Raw genomic sequence first — 21,519 nt, 5'->3', positions numbered from 1 at the left:
TAACTACAGTATAAACACCAATATTTAATTTAAAAATACAAGTTTAGGTATTTTTCCATTATTAAAAAAAAAAACACATTTAAAATATACATCCATATTTAAGTATAAGTATAAATACCATAATTATTATAAAACATAACAAACATATGTTTTTAAAAAGTAACAATTTGAGTACATTAAAAATACATTTTATTTTAAAGAAAGGGATTGAATGCCGTTTTTTACAAGTTAGGTATTATGTAATTCCATTTTAAAGATTATTACCTTGCCACCGATGAGTTATCAAATTTGAACCTAAGGATATTGGGTTGGTTTTTTTTTTTAAATTTAGAGTTTATACGAAGTTAAATTAGACTCTTAATTTTATCCACATAGGATCCACAAGTTAAAAATGTCTGTATAATTATTATTTATTGGAAACAATATGAAAAAAAGACGAGAAAATTTTCAGTAAACTGACACACTAAACATGCAAATTTAAGTTGGTTTTCAATTTCATTATTGCCTGAAATAGTAACTGTAATTTTATGTAAAAGTAAGCATGTTCAAAAAATATCTACTCATTTATAATAGTTAATTATATAAATACAAAACTTTAGTTTAATTAACTAGTAAATAACCACTATCAATCCCTTCCAAAAGTCAAAAACTAATTATATTTGTTGAAGCTAGTTAAGTGTTTGAAAAAAAAATGACAAAAAATGTATAGGATAAAACATTAAATTCAATATTTATTTTTATCATTACTAAATTACTATCTATTTTAATTTAATTTAATTTATTAAGTTTGTGCATACTTTATCATTAAATTAAATTAAATGTGTGAGTATTTTAATATTTTAATTAATAAGGAAATAATTTTGTATACAAAATTACAATAGATGAACTACCAAGTAAACAATACAAATATACTTATCTAACAATAAAATATAGTAAGTGTAAAATTACTTCAATGATAAAATTGTTCAAATATAAGAAACTATAGGTTTTTAAGCACATTATTTTTATCTAAACAAATATTAACGGAAAATCACCAAGAATGTCAATTTCACTAAACTACACTTCGTAAAAAAAATGTATGAAAAAAATTCTAAAATAATAATTGATACAAAATGTGAAAAACACTAATAATTATTTTACTCAAAAATGAAATTAGGTACAGTGGAACCTTGATAAGTCGAAATTCAAGGGAAATTAAATTGTTTCCACTTACTAGGGTTAGATGAGGCAAGGAAATGGCATTTATTTAGACTTACTGAGGTTATCAACTTATCATGAATCCAATGTATATTTTAAAAACCAGACATTCTTAGTGATTTAACAGTAAATGTATACATCAATGCAAATAACAACATATTATGAATAACTGTAACTACATACTTAATATATAATTAAGCATAACTCCAATATAATTACCTGTCAATATTGAAGGAATTGTCTTGACAAAATATTCAAGCGTAATAATAATAAAATAAGTAATAACAGCGAAACGAAGCAGTTTGTTAACTAAGCACCATAATGACTTGATGATCACAAAAATTATATTCAATAATATACACAAATAATAATTAATCTAAGGTAATAATAATAAATGCATAATTCAAATAAAAGAAATAATAAATCAATGATGATAAATGATAAAACTATACACTCAAATTGGTTTGAAAAAAGGTTAACTCATAACAATTGAGTAAAATATATACGTCAATATTTTATATACTAATAATTATAAAAAAAAAAATAAGGAAATATATCAAAATTTCACACTAACACAAGCAGTTTAATGCATACTTTAATCATTATGACATTGAATGGCTTACCTAATCTAGACTATAAGATAACATATCTAAATTACTTTTAAAAAAACGCTTCATCCACATGCGATATGTCATTTAAGTTCGAAGAAAAATCCATTTCTAAGGAATCATTTCCAAATGCCATCATACTAAATAAGCAAAATAATATATTTTTTTAAGCCAGTAAAATAAATAAAACATTTATATCATTTATATTATTATTATACATAAATTTAACAAAACTAATATGAGTATAATATGTACTCAATACATATAGCAAACATTTAATGCATTTTTTTCAAATGTATTCAGTTATGTTTGAGATTCAAAAGCAATCAATACTGAAATTATGAATAAAAATATTTGTCAAAATTATAAGCTAAGTTTTGATAAATTTAAAAATTATTAACACATACACATTAGCGTTAGCCTATCTATGAAAACATTTATGCTTCAAAGCACACCTTCAAAAACCAATATTATGTTTTAAACACAACCTTATTCATTTTCTTAATTTTTGTATCAAATTAAATCAATCATACTTTAGTAATATGTTTTAAAATACAGTTCTTAATATATAAATGCAACCTATAAAATCTAATAAGATTAAGAGTATGCTAAAGGAACTAAGTTTTTAGTTATTCTATTCTATTGATGAATATTGATGAAAATAAGGTAACAGATGTAATAATAATAATAAAAAATTAACATCCAAATTGACTCGGAACTTTATCCCAGGATCATAGTACAGGCATTCCTAAATCCCGTTATAGGATGGCAGCAGAAAAAAACGACCCTGGACGGTACTTTTCAGATGTACTGTTGAGTTAAAGCAAAATTAAAAATTATTTTATTGTAATATAAAAACATTTTACACTTAAATTTTTATGATAATATTTGGAACCTTTACAAAAAGAATAATATAAGTAGATTTATAAGTCGAGGATATACGATATAAATATATAAAAGTTTCTAGTATTGAATATAAATTATAATTTTTTTTTTTTTTTTTAATGAAATATAAATTACTGATAAATATATTAATATATTTAGAATAATATACAACTATTAGTACAGTAGTTACCATTTATTATTTTCATCAGTTAATATTATTTTAATCAAAATAAATTTTAAAGGTTATGTTTAATTCATCAATGCATATAAAAATGGATGTTAAAACAGTATGCATAGCACAAAAACTGCTTTATATTTAAAATGACTACCCACATTTAGTATTTAACAGATACAATTCAGTTATTAAATATTTAGATTTTAATACATTTATATGCATTCAAATGGATTGATTTTTGCAGCATTATTTCCAAGGTTAGGTATCTTATGCAACGCGTTTCTTATGCCATTTGGTTCCAAAATATATATTTTAAGAAAATGGTTTATTATTCCTTAAGCGTGGCTGAATGTTATTTTATTATTATTAAGCATGAACTAAATGCATGTTTTAAATATATGTACACACATTGTTTGGACTTATGGTCATATAGGAGCAATTTAATTATGTTATTTTTTTACTTCTATCATAATATGCACTGTCTGAAAACTGCAAAAAGACATACACAGTCCACGGAAACATGTTAAGTATAAAGACAAATAAAAGTCCACACATTGTTAACAATTAAAGTAACGTAAATACTAGAATGCTGTGTCATGTTGATGTTATTCTGGTAATCATAAGCAAAATTAAAAAATTTATTAGGACACACCATTTAATAAATATGAAAAAAAAATTTTAAATATAAAAAAATTATTTATATTTTTAAATAAAAGAATTATTAAGTAAAATTGATTTCCTATACATCATTCGAATATAATGTGAGAAAAAAAATCTATTAAATGGAAAATAAATGACAACTACTGTAATTAAATTAAAAATAAACTGGTAAAGCGGGTAAATACATAAAATTGAAAGGTTTTGAAACTGTTTAGTACTTAATATATTTATTTCAATTACTTAAAGTTAATTTATTAAGGTTTCATAATTTTATAGGGGTTTTATTTTGATAAGCAATAATATTTTTTGTAATAATATGATTAATTGTTAATGAATTAAAATTTAAAGGCTCCATATAATATTTACATATTAATAATAAAAGGTAAATGGTCATGCATTATTTATACTAAAAAATAAAATATAATAAAAATATAAAATTGATAATAACTGATATAGGTAAATGCTGATAACATGAATATTAAAATGAGTAGTGTACGTAGTACTGCCATTAATTTATTGTTATATTAATATTATTTAGCACAAATTTGAATAAATATAATATAGTAATAGTTAATATATACTTTGTATACAAATTCAAAATAAAATCACTTTTAAAGGTTAAACTTGATTTCTCATATCAACATCATGAAATTTATTCTATGTACACCACTTTAAAAATCATTAGAAGTGAGCGAGCATATAAGTTTGGATCTATAAAAATAAACAAAGTAAAAAATAAGACAATTTATATAATATTGCAATAATATTTCTAATTAAACAAAATTAAATCTAATCCCATACCCAAAGTTCAGCCAATTTGGGTTTAATAGGACAAAACATGGTTTATAATAAATGTCTAATGATAATTTTTCAATATTTAGATTATAATATATATATTATTTGAAGGCTAATAATTAATAATGTAATAGAAGTTGTATAGAATATTAATATGTTATAAATGTAATGTTTTTTTTTTTTTAAATTTATTTAGCACATTATGTTTTAGTAAAAAGAGTATGAGAATGTTTATATATTTACCAATTACCAATAACGGGTAACAGCTAACAAAAAATAATGAACAGTTTTTCCATTTTTACGAAATACGAAGATAGGACAATTTAATACAAAAATATTTTAAAATATAATCTTATTTATGAAAATAAAATATACAAGATATACTCAAAATATGTACAAGAGATCATTGTGACCTGTCACCAAAACATACTGCCTATGAAAACTCAAAAACAAAAATTAAAGATCTATGATTAACACCTGCTAATAGCAATACAATTAACACCTTCTTAAAATTAAAAGCATAACTTATTTATAATAAAAATTTACTCGCTCACTTCTAATTAATATAATCTCTTTTAAACTCAAACAAAACTAAATTCAAGCTAAAAAAGATTGTGCATTAAATTATTGGAAGTATTCTTACTTATTCACTGGTTCACTGTGTACTGAAGACGTTTCTCTAATGCTACAATTTCCAGGGCTGTTAACATGAAACATGTGATTCTGAGGAGTATTTGGATAGCTATTCATTCCTTGTCCGTTGGTTCCAGGTCCACCCCAACCAGGAACATGCGTAACTAGTAATGGCTTTAAATATCCATTACTTGTAACAGGAGTGCTAATATCTAAATTATGAAAAAAATGAAAATAAAAAATATATTAAACATAATAATTTAAGATTTAAAGAATAGGATTACTATTTATTTCAGATAAAAATATAAGAGCGATTTGAAAATATCAATTATATGATTGATAAATGAGCATTAATAATGCAGTTTTTCAGTAAAAAAAGTTGTATTGGAGACACTAATTCAATATTTAATATTCACCAACCTACAACTTGATGTCTATAATCACAAGAAAAAAGGACAAGGATAATATTTAATTTGATAAAACAAAATAATAAATAATTTAATGTCTTGACTCATAGTGTTAGATTTGACATTATATCATACCAAAATTATACTTGAAAATTAAAAAGAAATTAAACAAAATAATAGATGACAAATAAAAATTAATTGACAATTAGAACATAATTGTGAAGGGGGAGGGGGTCGCAACACTTTAAGATAATTAATTAAGTTCAATTTATAAAAAAACTAATATGTAACAATAAAAATATATGAATACTTGGAGGTTGAGTATAGTATTTTCCGAATGCTTGATTTTTATCAATATCAGGATATAACTTTGTGAGATATGGCAAGTCCAATAGTCTATCAGCTAAGTTTCGAATCGATAAATCTTTAGCTGAGAAAGGATGTAAACTATAAGCATCTGAATCATTGGCTGAAAAATAAACAAAAAAAAAAATTAAATTATTAAATATACTCATTATTAATCTAATGACATATATAACTTACAGCCAGCCCACGCAACAGTTAGCCCACCTAGTTCTGAATCTGAAAATCTTAATAAAAATGTACCCGTAGCATATCTTGTCAACATCTCTTCTGCATCAGACTTTCTTATGAATCCCATAATGGCACTAAACATTTTATATTATAATATTAAGTTAACATAAAATATTGTACATAGTTATTTACTAGTAATTACCCATCGGTCCAAGGACCTTTGAGATGTTCTCTAGTTATTTTCATTACGGCATAAAACCATTCCCAAAATGTAAAACTTCTTTGTGGCAATGGTTCTTTACAGAATTGTGACCATGACAAAACCATATGATTAAAATCTACATTTTGCATTCTGAAAATATATTTTGATTATTAGTTATATTAATAATATAAATTATTATTATACTTATCTATTTACCTAAAGGCTTTTTCGGCCAAAAATGTCAAGCTCTCTTCAGAGAGACCACGACCTGTAGCTGCAGAAAATTTCATGTTTAAAGCATCTGCCACATTTCTCCATGGTACTTTATCGGGAACATTAAATGGAACCCGGCCAGGTTCAGCAAAAGCATTATCCCAAGTTACAGTAGCCCAAGCATGAGGATCTTGATTCCCATGCACAATAACAACCACAGGTAATGACAAATTCCATACCTAAGCAAATTTTTAATATAACACACTTAAGTATTACTTTTTAAAATTCTTAATTGTATAAATTATATAATATATATATATATATTTTTTTTTAGGGTTAAGGCTTTGACAACTGAGGTCATTAGCCTGGGGGAACTGTAGGGTAAGGTACTGTAGGTTTTAAACACGTGGGTATTTTGGCAGAATTTTGAATAGGTTTCTGCTATGTTCGGTTGGGGGGCGGCGGCCTCTCTCTCCAGACACCGCGAAATGCCCAAAGAGCGATGCTCCACCCCCAATATTATATTTTCTGAATTATTTTTCTAATACATTAAATTCAAAATCAATAGACTACCTACAATAAATTGGAAATATTTTCAAAGAGCAGTGTGTTACTATATTGTTCTATGTTTTTTTCATAGATTAACTTCATGTGATACATATTTTATTCTCTTTTTATTTTTATTTAAAAGCTTCAAAGTAAAAATGATAAGAAAACTTACCTCAAATTGAAGTTCATTACCAATGAAAAATTTGGATGAAAATAAAATTGAAAATTTTTCATCCATAACAGATTCTGTGCCTTTTTTTTCAGTACGCTTAATTTTCTTTAGTTGCATACTTCTATTAAATTAAAACAAATTATTATTTGATTGAATTATAAAAGACAGTAAATTAAAAGTTAAAATTTACCGGAAATTAGTTGACAAATGTCTCTGCACTGGTTGATATTCCATTTTTCCAGTGCAATTTAATATTTCACCACAAGATTCTCCATCAGGTTTATTTCTTCCAATTATTTGGTTTGCTTGAGATTCACTGACTATGGATACTTTAACCTAGTACATTTAATGTCATAACTATAGCTAGGATCTGTATTCAATGGAATGGTTTTATTAGCAACAATTTTTTACAAATTAGTTTATTTATCTATCTATCATTACATAATATAGTTAAAAATTGTCAAATTGTTTAATTTGCATATTTTAATAATAAGCAAAAATATTGAATTTTTTTGTGGTTATTTTGGAAGTGCAGTTTTAGAGGACAAGAAATAAAATTTAATACTAAACAATTAAAAATATCAAAGCATTCAGTTTGAAATACACTATACTACTGTAATAATGTTAGACATTCTGACCATAAAACTGTATAGTAGATGTAGTAATTATATTTATATCTCATCTTTAATTCATATGGCTCTGAAAAAAAATATGATAAAATGACCATGATCATCAAAAACCTAGCGATTACTTCTTGTCCGTTGTCACCGAAACTGTTAGAAATAATTTTTTCTTTATTCTATTCAACAGACAAATCTTTAGTCCCAATTCAGACACTTTACGTTTTTCTAATATCGAGGATTTAATAAATATAGATTTTATGAAAAAAATATAAACTTGATTTGCTTTTTTTTAACACCTTCATTTCAGTTGTACACCTGATGAAATTTTATTTGTGTATTAAATATTTTAAAGAGCTAATGTATTAAAATCTAGGAAAAATATCATTTTTTCACGCCTGTACCGAAAGTTTATTTTTAAATGCCAGTTAAAATATTGGAAAATGACTTTCCAGCATGGGCGCGACTAGGGAGGGGCTTGGGAGTGCTTAGCACTCCCAAATTTTCTGTACCGATTTTTTACATTATCGGTGACAGTAACACTTCTGATTTTAAAACAAGGGGGGGGGGGTTCTCATATTGTGCTTTAGATTTTAGCACTTCCATAAATTTTACCCTAGTTGCGCCCATGGGAAAGCAATAAATTCTTTTTTTCCGTCAGTTACAATAGTTAAAAATGTTATAGTGCAAATCAGATTATGTATTGACTTTATGTCTTATCCTTAAGAAAGATAACAAAAAATAAAAATGTATTTTTAATAACAAAGGAATAAAATCTATGTTTATATTAAGAGGACGCTACACACATATTTGTTGTCTTCATCTAACAAGTGTGTATCGCAAATTTAAGCTTAACAGATCACGTTTTTTTCCGTTAGTATAAATATTAGAGTAAATTTTTTTCTTCTAATAACAAGATACATTATATTAAAACAAAGGGCTTGAAACTCAAGATATGAAAAAATGAATATTGTTTTAAACAAAATAAAAATTTGCATATAAATATTTCCTCACAATATGGTATACATATTTGATAGTGTTATAATTAGGGCCCGGATTTAAATGCACTTAAAACCATACAAATATGTTCTAAAAAATAGCCAAAAATGCATTTTACCTCAAAAAATGACCTTAAAAATGTCAATTATATTTATTTTGTATACAATTTGTTATTATAATTTAGGATTTATTATTAAACTATATTTATAACTTTATTGAAAAAAAAAAATTTGGAAAAATTGACTTGATGCTGCTACGATGTTGACACGCATATGTTTTGGGGCAATATTATTCATTCTAAACATAGTTACTAAAATATATATTAATAAACACAGAAAATTATATAGTATGTTGAACGAATATGCATTAAAAACCATAAAAATGACCCAAAAATGCTAAAAATGCTCTTAAAACTTAAAATGGCATTATATGCAAAAAAATGCAAAATAGAATGTTTAGATTTGAAACACTCATTACATGAAACAAATTTTATACTTGGAAAGCATTGTCTATAATCATTCAAAAAAAGATGCACTTTGCATTGAAATCCGGGCTCTAGTTATAATTGTATGTTTGTAATGACTGGTTAAATTCAATAATAGGGAATTGCCAAATTTTAAATCATAAAATTGCATAAAATGAACAATTTCAATTCAAAAAAAAAAAATGTAGCCGCTAAAATAGATGTTAAAATAAATTATTTCATACCACAGGTGACGTCATATGAATATTGAGTTTTCCTCCAATTAACAGACGAACTTCAGCTACAAACCTTGTGTTAGTTTTTAATACTTGAGGTGGTTGAGTTATGATTACAAAAGTACTAAGTAAAAAATATGAGAAATAAGAATGGTAAAATAAATTTAAATTACAAAGAACACACCTTGCCACTAACGATGAAAGATATTGTGTTGTCATATCAAGAAGCGTGTTTATTATTTCACACGATTGAGGTAATTCAAAATAACGACCCAAATTCACTCTAAAACGATCAGCTTCTTTAATTTGTGAACGAGTTATCCATATTAAATCACATAATTTCTCACACCTAATTAAGAATTTAATATTGCATAATATTTAACTGATTCAATATTAATTTAATAGTAAGTTCTTATAAGTACCAAGTTTGTATGACATCTATATCCTTCATGTATTTATATCCGTTACCAGCTAATTGTTGTTCACGTTTCCACTGAATTAATGCCTTATCAATAATATGAGCTTGAACAGGACTGAGCAAATTTAATGATTCATTAAGTTTGTTTATGTAGACACAGAGAGCATTGTTAAGACTTAATGATTGAGTCTTTAATTGTCCTTCATACAACTCTTTTTCCTGTTTTAATTTACGTTCAATTTCAGGTCCTTGAGGAATGCTCATTCTTTGATTTCTCATGTGTTGTAGATGTTCTGGAACATACAGATATTTACTAATATACATGATAATAGTTTATAATTTTCTAAACTTACGAGTACACTTAGTACATTCAGAATACATAATATTAAAAGAATCAATGTCTGATTGAATTGTCATGCGAATCTCATTTGTATGAGCAACATGGTTACTTATCAATTCCATCTGTTGCATAATTTCAATGTTTTCTATTTCTTGGGAAGGTTTTACATTGACCTCCATTAGAGACTATATAAAATGTATAAATTTTCAAATTTAATTATTGTTAATATAATAATATATCAGCTCAGCTCATAATATTTTACAATAATTTAATTTAATAATTTAAAAATATTGAAACTGAATAGATTACAATACAATACAATAATTTAAGTTTATTTACCAGTAATCATTTGATTAAATACAAACAAATACAGAATAGTTTGTGGTAATAAATTATTATATTATATTATTACTCCTAATTATTAATGAATTAAAAAGTTTAGAATAGGCTTAAATTGGGAGGGGGATTAGCTCCTAAAATCCCCAAATTATTTCTTAATTTGATCTGCTATCAAGTAGCGTCAGTATTCTTTATTTGTTTCTCAAAGAATTTAAAGAACTTTTTATTATTAAACTCGAATACTGTTTACTATAAATTATCTATAATAGATTATTTTTTCTTCTATTTTCATAGAGAATGTGATAGAATGATAAAGATATGGAAAATACAATCCATGCAAAACTCAAGATGTATCCAATTTATTAAAATTTAAAGGTTATTGGTTTTTATAAATAAATATAAACATTATAAATTACACACATTATTTTGTTGAGCCATCATGGACTCTGATTCCAAACACTTCTTAATTATTCTTATCAACTCTTTTGGGTTTTGAGAGTATTTTTCCTATAAAAATAATAACAAATAAAGTTTAAAATTTTCTAAAAAAAATATTATTTGTTTTATACTTTTATTAATATATCATGTCCTAAAATTGAATACATATATGATATAAATACTCACTTTATATAATTTTGCTGCATCAATTAGTTTCAGTTTACTGGCAAACTGTTCATTTGTTACCATAGAATTAGCTTTAGATACTATTTCATCAACAAAAGACACAAATAAACCTTTAATATAACCTTCATGCTCTAAATTATCTGGATCGATTTCAGTCCTAAAAAATAATTTAATCAAATTAATTTTATAAATATTTCAATATTTGAGAAATATTAACTTGATCTAGTTAAATAGTTAATATATTTAACCAACAATACTTCACACATTTATATTGTAACATAAGAATGATAAAATCAAAATGACGAATTCTGTACAATAATATTATTTAACTAGTAGCTAGTATCCTAACTTTTCATTAAAAAACACAATTTAAATAGATTAGTATATGTATATTAAATCTTATCTGATTGATTTATCATAGCATAATTTGATGGTCCCAGGAAATAGTAATTTCATACAAGCATTATGGATAATTATCACAAGTCACACACATGCAGAAGCAGAAAAAAAAATATAATAAATATTTGTATTGTACTCGTCATTATCCCTGTCGTAATAATAAACTACATTGATAACACTGACTAAGATAACAATGCTAAAGAATGCTGAAATAAGTTTTGGATATGAGAGTTAAAGTGGTTTAACTAATGTAATGTTTAGATGTCTGGAATTTTGCATTTGAATTGAATAAATATATTTTCAATCTTAGCTGGATAATAATTATCATAATTATTAATTATGGAATAAAGCTAGGTAAATAATATTTTTACAAAGGCTATTTATTTTGTAACTAGGAGAATTATGATTATGACAGTATTTTAAATTTAATGATACAATTGTTACTACTATTGGTATTTTTTTTTTTTAAATACATATCTACTTAAAATAATAATTTATCAATAAATTTAACTTTAATTTTCAATGTTCTTATAAGTAGATTTTTGTATAATATTTGAGGATTCTTTATTTCTAATTTAGGCGGAACATTACAAGATGATAGAGTTGATTGTGTAATACACTAATGTCCTATTATTGTATCAATTCATGGAAATTGTTTGGTATCTTTCAAATTGTTAGTGATAAAAATGAAACATGATACATACTAATATAATATTTTATAGCCAATTAATAATTCTGATTTAATCAACAAATTGATAATTCTGATTTTTAATAGAGTATTCCTATACTGAATTTCAGTATTTTTTGTTTTTTGACTACTAACATACTTTATAGGAATTAAAAAAACTCAAATTTCTTCAATAGACATTATTTTTAAATATTTAAATAAACTTAAAAATAATAGTAAAATAATTCATTTTTTAATTTTTCAAAAGTATATATACCTTGTTCCAAAAATGAAGACACCAGATTTACGTACCAAAACCGGTTTGCCTATAGCCGTCTGGTGGCTTCTCTTTTAGAAGAAGGTATAGGTAGTATTTTGTGACAATAGCAAAGGTATCTATTTAACCAATGTTACCATGATTCAATAATAAATTAAGGTGGGGGGATTCACTGGTTTTTATTTTTATATTTATTAATTATGAAACAAAAATGAAAAAGGTTAAAGAGGGTGAAATACAGACTTTTGTTAACACAGCCAATGTGTTGCTCAGCAAGCTTAAAAACACATATCATGGTAAAATCAATACATTCATCGCTCCACTCAGAATCTAAAATTAGAGTGAATTGATCTCATAAAAAATTTAAAGGTAAAATTAGTATCAAGAGCATCTCATGAGATTTTTATTATATTTTAATTTTAATGTGAGTTATGAGTATTTCAAAATTGTAAATTATTTGTACTTCTTAAAATACCCACTACATTCTTTAAAATTAAAATACAATAAAAAGTCTATGAGATGTCTTAGATAATAATTTTACCTTAACATTTTATAAGAGGTGAATTAACATTCCACTCTAATTTTAGATTCTGAACGAAGTGATGAATGTATTGATTTTACAATGATGTGTGTTTTTTGTTTTTTTGTTTTTGTGTCTGTGTACAGCATAACTAGTCGAAATAATGCTTCGATTTCAAACTTTGTGGGTGGTTTCCGATGTAAAAGTGAATATCCTCGGTGCATTTTAGAGGTTAAAAGTAAACATTTTCCAACAGTTTTCAAAAAAATCGAGAAAAACAAAAAAAAAATGACAGAAAAACGGGAATTTTTACGCAAAACCAGTTTTCGATCAAATCGATTTTTTTATATGGTTGTAATTTAAAAACTAATCACTGCAAATACTTGAAATTTTCACCAAATGTTTATGTTAGTGTTATCTATATACAGTTTAATTTTCAAAAATTGTTGACTTTTTTGAGTTATTTACAGATCACTGAAAAATTCGATTTTTTTTTAAAGTGTCGGTAAAAAAATGTTGGACGCCCAAAAAAACTTGAAAATTTAATACAAGGTTCTTTATGAGTTGTTCTTATTGTAGCTAATAAAAATTAAAAATCGTTAATCACAATTTTTTTTTATAAGCGTTTATAGTTAAAATTTTTACGAAATCTGTCGAAAACGCGAATATTTGCAAGTAATTTTGAAGTTGAAAAATCATAAAATTGTTTGCGTTTATAATTAAGGATTAAAAATACAACATTAAGTTTTCCATACGTTTTCCTTTAAGTAGCTATATAGAAAACTTGAAGCATCATAATAGGAAAAATTTTAAGTGCGTTTGAATTTTAAATTTTTACGAAATAGCGTAACGATAACGATTTATCCTCAAACGATTTTAAATATTTGTTATTATTCAAAAAGTATAAGTCGTAGATACTTGAAAATTTTATCAGTTATTTAGATTGGCATTTTCTTTACATGATTTAATTTTCAATATATTTTGACTTTTTTCGAGATATTTATAGATAACTGAAATTTTCAATTTTTTGAAGTGTCGATAAAATTTTTTTGGCCCATTCAAAATACTTGAAAATTTAATACAAAGTTCCTCATAAGTTATTCTTATAGTTATTATTAATAACTAAAAATATAATTTTTTAATAACTTGTTAAAAAATTATAAGAATACATACGCACAATTTTTTTTGTTAGCATTTGAAGTTCAAATATTTACTTAATACCTAAAAATTACGGCAATGTTCAAATTATATAAGATAGAAATTCATAAAAGTTTTTCTTTTTAAATCTTAGATTTGAAAATTTAATACAAGGCTCCTATCATATTTTTGCAATAGCAATCGAAAAATAAAAGAAATATATATGCACAATTTTAGATTCTGAGCGGAGCGATGAATGTATTGAATTTATCATGATATGTGTTTTTTTTTATTTTTTCTCTGTCATCACGTTTTGGGGCAGTAAAAGTACTTCGAATTTTGACTTCAGTACCTCGTTCGATCAGAAAGTGAATCTAGTTGATACTTTGGGGGATCAAAAGTAAAAATTCTTAATACTTTTCTAAATAATCGAGAAAAACAAACTAAAAATTAAGGGGAAAACGGGAAATTTTACGCAAACTCATTTTCGACAAAATCGATTTTGGTTTTTGATGTTACTTTAAAACAAATGACCATAGATCCATGAAATTTTCACCTAATGTTTATATAAGTATATTCTATCCACCATGCGATTTTCAAAAAATTTCGACTTAAGTTGAACTATTCATAGGCATTTCAAATTTTCGATCATTATTAGTTTTTTTTAAATTAATATCGATAAAAATTTATTTGTTAGGCAGAAAAGCTTGAAAATTTAATACAAGGCTCTTAACATATTGTTACAATAGCAGTTAAAAAATAAAAGAAATTCATTGTCACAATTTTTTTTTTATAAGCATTCAAAGTTTGAATTTTGACAAAATACGTAAAAATCACGAAAATTCACAAATTATTTTAAGCTAGAAATTCATAAAAAATTTTCTTTTTAAATCTAAGATTTAAAAAATTAATACAAGATTCCTTACAAGTTTTTCAATCTTTATCACAAATAAAAATTCCACCTGAAATTCAAATTAAATTTTTATGAGCATTTGAAATTTAAATTTTTACAACATTGGATTTACACTTTTAGCGATTTCCTTATTTTGGTGTAACTCTAAAACAAAATACCACAGATACTTGAAATATTGACTGAATGTTTATATAGGCGTGTTATATATTTGATAAAATTTTCAAAATATTTAGATTTGTTTTGAGCTGTTTACTGACATTTTAATTTTTCAACTTTATTAGTTTTTTTTTCTATAAATATCGATAAAAATTTATTTGTTCGGTAGAAAAGCTTGAAAATTTAATACAAGACTTTTAACACATTGTAACAATAGAAGTTAAAAAATATTAAAAATTCGTAGGCACAATTTTTTTTTATAAGCATTTAAAGTTCATTTTTTGACTAAATACGTAAAAATTACGGCAATATTCAAATTATCTTAGATAGAAATTCATAAAAGTTTTCCTTTCTAATTCTAAGATTTGAAAATTTAATACAAGGCTCCTAACATATTTTTACAATAGAAGTTGAAAAATAAAAGAAATACATAGTCACAATTTTTTTTTACAAGCATTCAAAGTTTGAATTTTTACAACATATTATGTAAAAATCACGAAAATTCGTAAATTATTTTATGCTAGAAATTCATAAAAATTTTTCCTTTTATATCTAAGATTTGAAAATTTAATACAAGGCTCATTATATATTTTTACAATAGCAATTGAAAAATAAAAGAAATATATAGTCACAATTTTTTTTTATAAGCATTTAAAGTTCAAATTTTGTCTAAATACGTAAAAATTACGGCAATATTCAAATTATCTTGGATAGAAATTCATAAAAGTTTTCCTTTTTAATTCTAAGATTTGAACATTTAATACAAGGCTACTAACATATTTTTACAATAGCAGTTGCATAAAAAAAGAAATACATAAACACAATTTTTTTTTATAAGCATTCAAAGTTTGAGTTTTGACAACATATTATGTAAAAATCACGAAAATTCACAAATTATTTTAAGCTAGAAATTCATTAAACATTTAATACAAGATTCCTTACAAGTTTGTCAATCTTTATCACAAATAAAAGTCCACCGGAAATTCAAATTAAATTTTTATGAGCATTTGAAATTTAAATTTTTACAACATTAGATTTTCACTGGATTTCACATTCAGCGATTTTCTTATTTTGGTGTAACTCTAAAAGTCTAAAAACGAATGAATGCAGATACCTGAAATTTTCATTGAATGTTTATATAGGCATTTTCTATATTTTATAAAATTTTCAAAATATTTAGATTTGTTTTGAGCTGTTTACTGACATTTTAATTTTTAAACTTATTTAGTTTTTTTTTCTATAAATATCGATAAAAATGTATTTGTTCGGTAGAAAAGCTTGAAAATTGAATGCAAGGATTCTAACACATTTTAAAAATAGAAGTTGAAAAATAAAATAAATTCAGTCACAATTTTTTTTTATAAGCATTCAAAGTTTGAATTTTGACAACATACGTAAAAATTATGGAAATTCGTAAATTATTTTAAGCTAGAAATTCATAAACAATTTTCATTTTATATCTAAGATTTTAAAATTTAATACATGGCTCCTATAATAGTTTTACAATAGCAATTGAAAAATAAGAGAAATGCGTAGTCTTAATTTTTTTTATAAGCATTTAAAGTTTGAATTTTGACAACATATTATGTAAAAATCAAGAAATTTCGCAAATAATTTTAAACTAGAAATTCATAAAAAATTTTCTTTATAAATCTAAGATTTGAAAATTTTTAATAATCTATAATATATCCTAGACAGATAAACCGTCTTCGCTCAGAATCGTTTTTCGTATACAATGATATAATATCATTGGATTCAAATTTAATTCCATCCATTACAGTAACCCACTTGTAACCTACTGTACAGCAGAGCGACATCCACGACTTACCCACCTTTTTTTTAAAAAAGCATTCAATGTTTGAATTTTGACAACATATTATGCAAAAATCACGAAAATCACGAAAATTCGCAAATTATTTTTAAGCTAGAAATATATAAAAATATTTCTTTTTAAATCTAAGATTTGAAAATGTTTAATAATCTATAATATATCCTAGAAAGATAAACAGTCTCCGTTCAGAATTGTTTTTCGTGTACAATGATACCTATCATTCCATTCAAACCTACCCTAGTCAGAGGTCCACCCCACCCCCTAATGTATAGCAGAGCGATACCCACTTACCCGCTTTTTTAAACTTACTGAGCTTAATGTTATCTGCTGTACAAATAATATGATATGAACTCCATCTATAAGACATAAACAATAAATGATTGTGTAGCATCCTTTTATTACTATATTAAATTTTATGCTCATCATTTTTTTTCTTTGCATCGATTTTTAACTTTTAAGCATTGGCTACTATGGTCATTAGTATTTTGAAGGGATGTTACGATTGGTTGAGGAAAATGTATATGTAGGGCAAGAATTAATCACTAAAAACCTGGTTTTCACCCTTTCAGGAACTAACAGTGCCAGCTAATGTTTGACCTATGAAAACATTTGTGACTGAGGTCAACCACCAAGCTATACTAAGTCCCTTATAATTATTAATTAAATATTTAAACACGTATAATAGTATAAAAATTAGGGATGAGCATGAAACCCGAATATCCAAATCAGAATTTGAATCAAATATTAATCCGGATGTCCCGAATTATCCAGATTTATGGATTTGCTTTTTATGTGACTTAAGGCCAGGCTCGTCGCTAGGGTACAAGCAAGCCATGCGTTGCTTTAGGGCGGCATAACATTTAAAAAAATTGAGGCGGCAAATTGTAATATTAAATTTCCAAAAAGACAGAAATTTAATTATTATTTTTATTCGCTTTAGGGTGGAAAATGTCTTACGATGGGACTGCTTAAGGCATACAATTATTTTTAATGCATGGTAAAATAAATTATTTTATTTTATTTTAATGAAAATTTAACAATGAATTAATACTTAAGTTTTATGATATAATTTAACAACAAAATTGAATTGAATAATTCGGATACTTTGGATAATCCAGATTTTTGAAATCTGGATATTCCCACTACTAATTAAAATCAATGTTAATATTTTTTAGATACAATAACATGACCTCCATAACGTATTTTTCTTTAGAATTTTTTTTTGTTTAGGATAAAATAATAAAATCTTATTATTTATTATTTTTAATTTATATATATAATTTTTAATATACTTACTTTTAAATTACAAAAATGAACAAAAACTATATTTAAACTATAATTATTTTTAAACTAAATTTGTTTCATCTAAGTATGAAAGTAGAATTTTAAGTTGATTTTTTTGAGTTTTTAGGCCAAATTGGTCAGTTACTTGGGTCATCAAAATCCTATTACAATTGATGATTTCAAAACATTTTATGAATTTTTTTACATCTTGCCGTAAAAAAAAATTTAAATAATATTTAATTTGGTAGTCTTCACTAAGTATTGCTGTATAGTGTTAATCAAAAAACCCTTGTTGACCTACAGTTTCCTGCTGTTATAAGTAAATATTTAGTAATGTACAAATATATTTTGGTAAAATTGTAAGTAAAAATGAAAATTGTAAGTAAAAAAAATATATGAGCATATTTGTACTTAATATAAGCGCATAAGTGCATGCACATTTAACTACTTAAAAGTGATACCTATGATGTATGAATGATGTTTATAAAGATAAAGAAAGTTTCAAGGGAAATATATTAAATCTGTATAGAGACGATAATAACCAGAAATATTTAATGAGGAAGTTAATAGTCTATAACTATAGCTGAATGAACAACTGAATTGATATATCAAAGATGAAAATTAAAAAATGATCTGGAAAACTAAAATAAACAATAACAAAACTGTTTGTTTTGATCGATGATAAAACATTTATTGGTCATTGGTTAAAACCACATTTAGAACATTATAATTTAGTACGCTCCAATAAAGAATGAAATCTAAGATATATAGTATAATACTAGTCAATAAGATACCTGATTATTGTAATTTAATTAATATTTAAATCTAAAAGAAATTAAACTCTTTAAGACTTAATACAAATTAAGTTAATCAAATGCATGAATGTAACTAAAAATAATTTTCTTATTATATTTTAGAAAAATCATTAAATGTAAGGCATTATAAAATAACCCAAAATAAGATTAAATGTAATGTTGTAAAATTATGACTTTTTGTCAAATTATGTTAATTATGTTAATGATTTTGACTTAATGCTTATAAAATGTGTAGCTAATTATAAAAATATATGAGTAGAAGAAAAATAAATAATTATATCATACCAAGCTTTAGTTTCAAACCATGGGGATAATAACTGCCGCACTTCAATTGGAAAATGATCGTTATAAATCTGTTGAAAATCTTCTCCGTGTAGATTCAGTTGAAGTTTTTCCCAAGCCGTAATCGGAGACACTAAAATTACATGTTAAGTTAATATTAAAAAATTTAATGAAAAAAATTTTCCTCAAAAGATGGATGATAACTTATACCTACTTACTTATATTTGGGAAGGGCTAAAGTGCGCACTTGTTTTTTACCTCAAAAGCCTTCAATATAAGTACACATTTCTCGAAATATACACACTAAAATACCAATTAAAATTACCTAAAACGCACTAAATCAAAGATGTGAATACGTTTGTACGTATTGTTAAAAGTAAAACCTGGTAGACGGTACAGTTAGCTGTCAATTAATGTCAATAATTAATTTACCGAAACTCATAAAGTAAAAAAATTGCTTACAGCTAAGCAAGCTGCCTGCAGAAACACAGAATCAATCAATTTCAGTATTACCAATTTAAGTTCTTAATGATTTTGTTATAAATTTCAATTTTTTGTTAAATATTCCTGCGCAACAGTTGTCAAAATTTTATTGCTACTTGTTCCTAACATCATATACCAAAATTCAAATCTTATCTTTTGTTGCCAACATCAGTTTTTCGTTTCGTCTTCCTTATCCATAATAACACATTAACCTTAGATCATTTACTAATTTACTATATGATCTAAGACATTAACATTTAACAGTTTAACACCTGTCCTGCACACAATACGATAGTTCGGAGTTCCTTAGATCATATACAATATGATATAAGGGTAGTTCCCAACATGACAATTTAGATAGGTATCATCACAGTATTACTACTATTACTAGGGCCCGGATTTCAATGCATAGTGCATCTTTTTTTGATTGATTATAGTCTATAGACAATGCTTTCCAAGTATAAAATTCGTTTCATGTAACGAGTGTTTCAAATCTAAACATTTTTATTTTCCATTTTTAGCATTTTTATGGTTTTTAATGCATATTCGTTCAATATACTAAACAAATTGAGCGTATTTATTAATATATATTTTAGTATCTAAACTATAATGAATAATATTGCCCCAAAACATATGCGTGTCAACATCGTAGCAGTTGTAAATATATTTTAATAATAAACCTTAAATTATAATAACAAATTGTATACAAAATGAATATAAATGGCATTTTTAAGGTCATTTTTTGAGGTAAAATGCATTTTTTAAGGACATTTTTTAGAACCTATTTGTAAGGTTTTAAGTGCATTTAAATCCGGGCCCTATTAAAGAACCATGAAACGAAAAAAACGAATATGGTTCAATTAATATATAATGAGTTAATATAACCATTGATTATAAATACTAGTATTTATAATCAATGATATAACTAACAGTGGTACTAAAATTTGTATACGTCGATTCGTTAAGGCGCTAGACTGCTAGAGCCAAAGAGAGATAGCCGCGTGACGTCACAAGATCACACGGCGCGGCGGCGGCGTATACTTTTACACAGGAATCGCCGAAGCGGTCTTGGTTGTTTTTTAAAATTTTTTGTTATATTCAATAAAAATTAAAAATTAAGACAATTATCATAAGTCTGTGGGTTTTAATAAATATTAGTGTACGTTTTGTCTTTTTACTAAACTTAAATGTAAGTTATTAATTTTTATTACCTTTATTAACTATGATATTAGAATTTAGAATAGAAATTGATGTAATATTATTTCGATATTTCATATGGTACATATATACTTTTATATAAATGATTAGATAAAGAAATATATTTATTGTTCTAAAAACTACAAATAACAATGTAAACATTTTGAACAGAATATTATGAAATTAAATGTTAAATCTCGAAAATCTTTTAGACCGTATTTCTTCAATATTTGGTCTTGGTATTGGAGCTATGGACTTAAGAATTTCAATTTCTTCTGGTATTGTTATGATATTATATTCGTTTTTTTTTTTTGCCAAATCGAGTACTTTTTCCATAATTTGTTTTCGACAATCATTATTAGTACGCTCATATACATTTTTTATTGTGTATTTCCCTAACGGTTTCGAGTATACCATTTTATCACCTACTATTTGTTTGTTTGTATTGTAATTATGGTCCAATATAGCCACGATGGATCTTATGTACAT

The 21,519-nt window shown here is 24.9% G+C and overlaps 1 protein-coding gene across 6 annotated transcripts; it reads right to left on the bottom strand.

Moving 5' to 3' along the window:
- Nucleotides 1-4: 4 nt before the first annotated feature.
- LOC107161813 (signal transducer and activator of transcription 5B-like) lies at nt 5-19,917 on the bottom strand. 6 transcript variants are annotated; one of them, XM_089218863.1, is made up of 17 exons: nt 19,561-19,916; nt 19,354-19,483; nt 17,279-17,325; nt 11,070-11,226; nt 10,866-10,952; nt 10,120-10,291; nt 9,771-10,059; nt 9,533-9,697; nt 9,358-9,472; nt 7,221-7,366; nt 7,031-7,151; nt 6,313-6,548; nt 6,097-6,246; nt 5,904-6,028; nt 5,671-5,829; nt 4,964-5,165; nt 5-1,945 (listed from the first exon to the last, which is right to left on the bottom strand). In XM_089218863.1, exons 4-17 carry the CDS (start codon nt 11,130-11,132, stop codon nt 1,858-1,860), a joined length of 2,118 nt encoding a protein of 705 aa, XP_089074989.1. In that variant the 5' UTR covers nt 11,133-11,226; nt 17,279-17,325; nt 19,354-19,483; nt 19,561-19,916; the 3' UTR covers nt 5-1,857. The 6 variants fall into 6 exon arrangements, with proteins under 6 accessions (XP_089074989.1, XP_089074988.1, XP_089074986.1 ...); XM_089218862.1 differs by lacking the exon at nt 17,279-17,325 and having other exon boundaries at nt 19,561-19,915; XM_089218860.1 differs by lacking the exon at nt 17,279-17,325 and having other exon boundaries at nt 19,565-19,915.
- Between the last annotated feature and the right edge of the window lie 1,602 nt (nt 19,918-21,519).

Source organism: Diuraphis noxia, unplaced genomic scaffold (genome assembly GCF_037042655.1).
Source record: "Diuraphis noxia isolate RWA-SAM2 unplaced genomic scaffold, SU_Dnox_SAM2 contig0002, whole genome shotgun sequence".
Taxonomy (NCBI): Eukaryota; Metazoa; Arthropoda; class Insecta; order Hemiptera; family Aphididae; genus Diuraphis; species Diuraphis noxia.
The sequence above is the reverse complement of the archived record's forward strand: the minus strand, read 5'-3'. Positions and strand labels throughout refer to the sequence as shown.

Bases quoted from the DNA above. Each gene is read 5' to 3' on its own strand.
- LOC107161813 (XM_089218860.1), bottom strand. The intron at 10,292-10,865 runs GTGTGTAATTTA...CATTTTATATAG, and splicing joins TGATGGCTCAACAAAATAAT to TCTCTAATGGAGGTCAATGT. The intron at 6,549-7,030 runs GTAAGTTTTCTT...AAATTTGCTTAG, and splicing joins GTAATGAACTTCAATTTGAG to GTATGGAATTTGTCATTACC.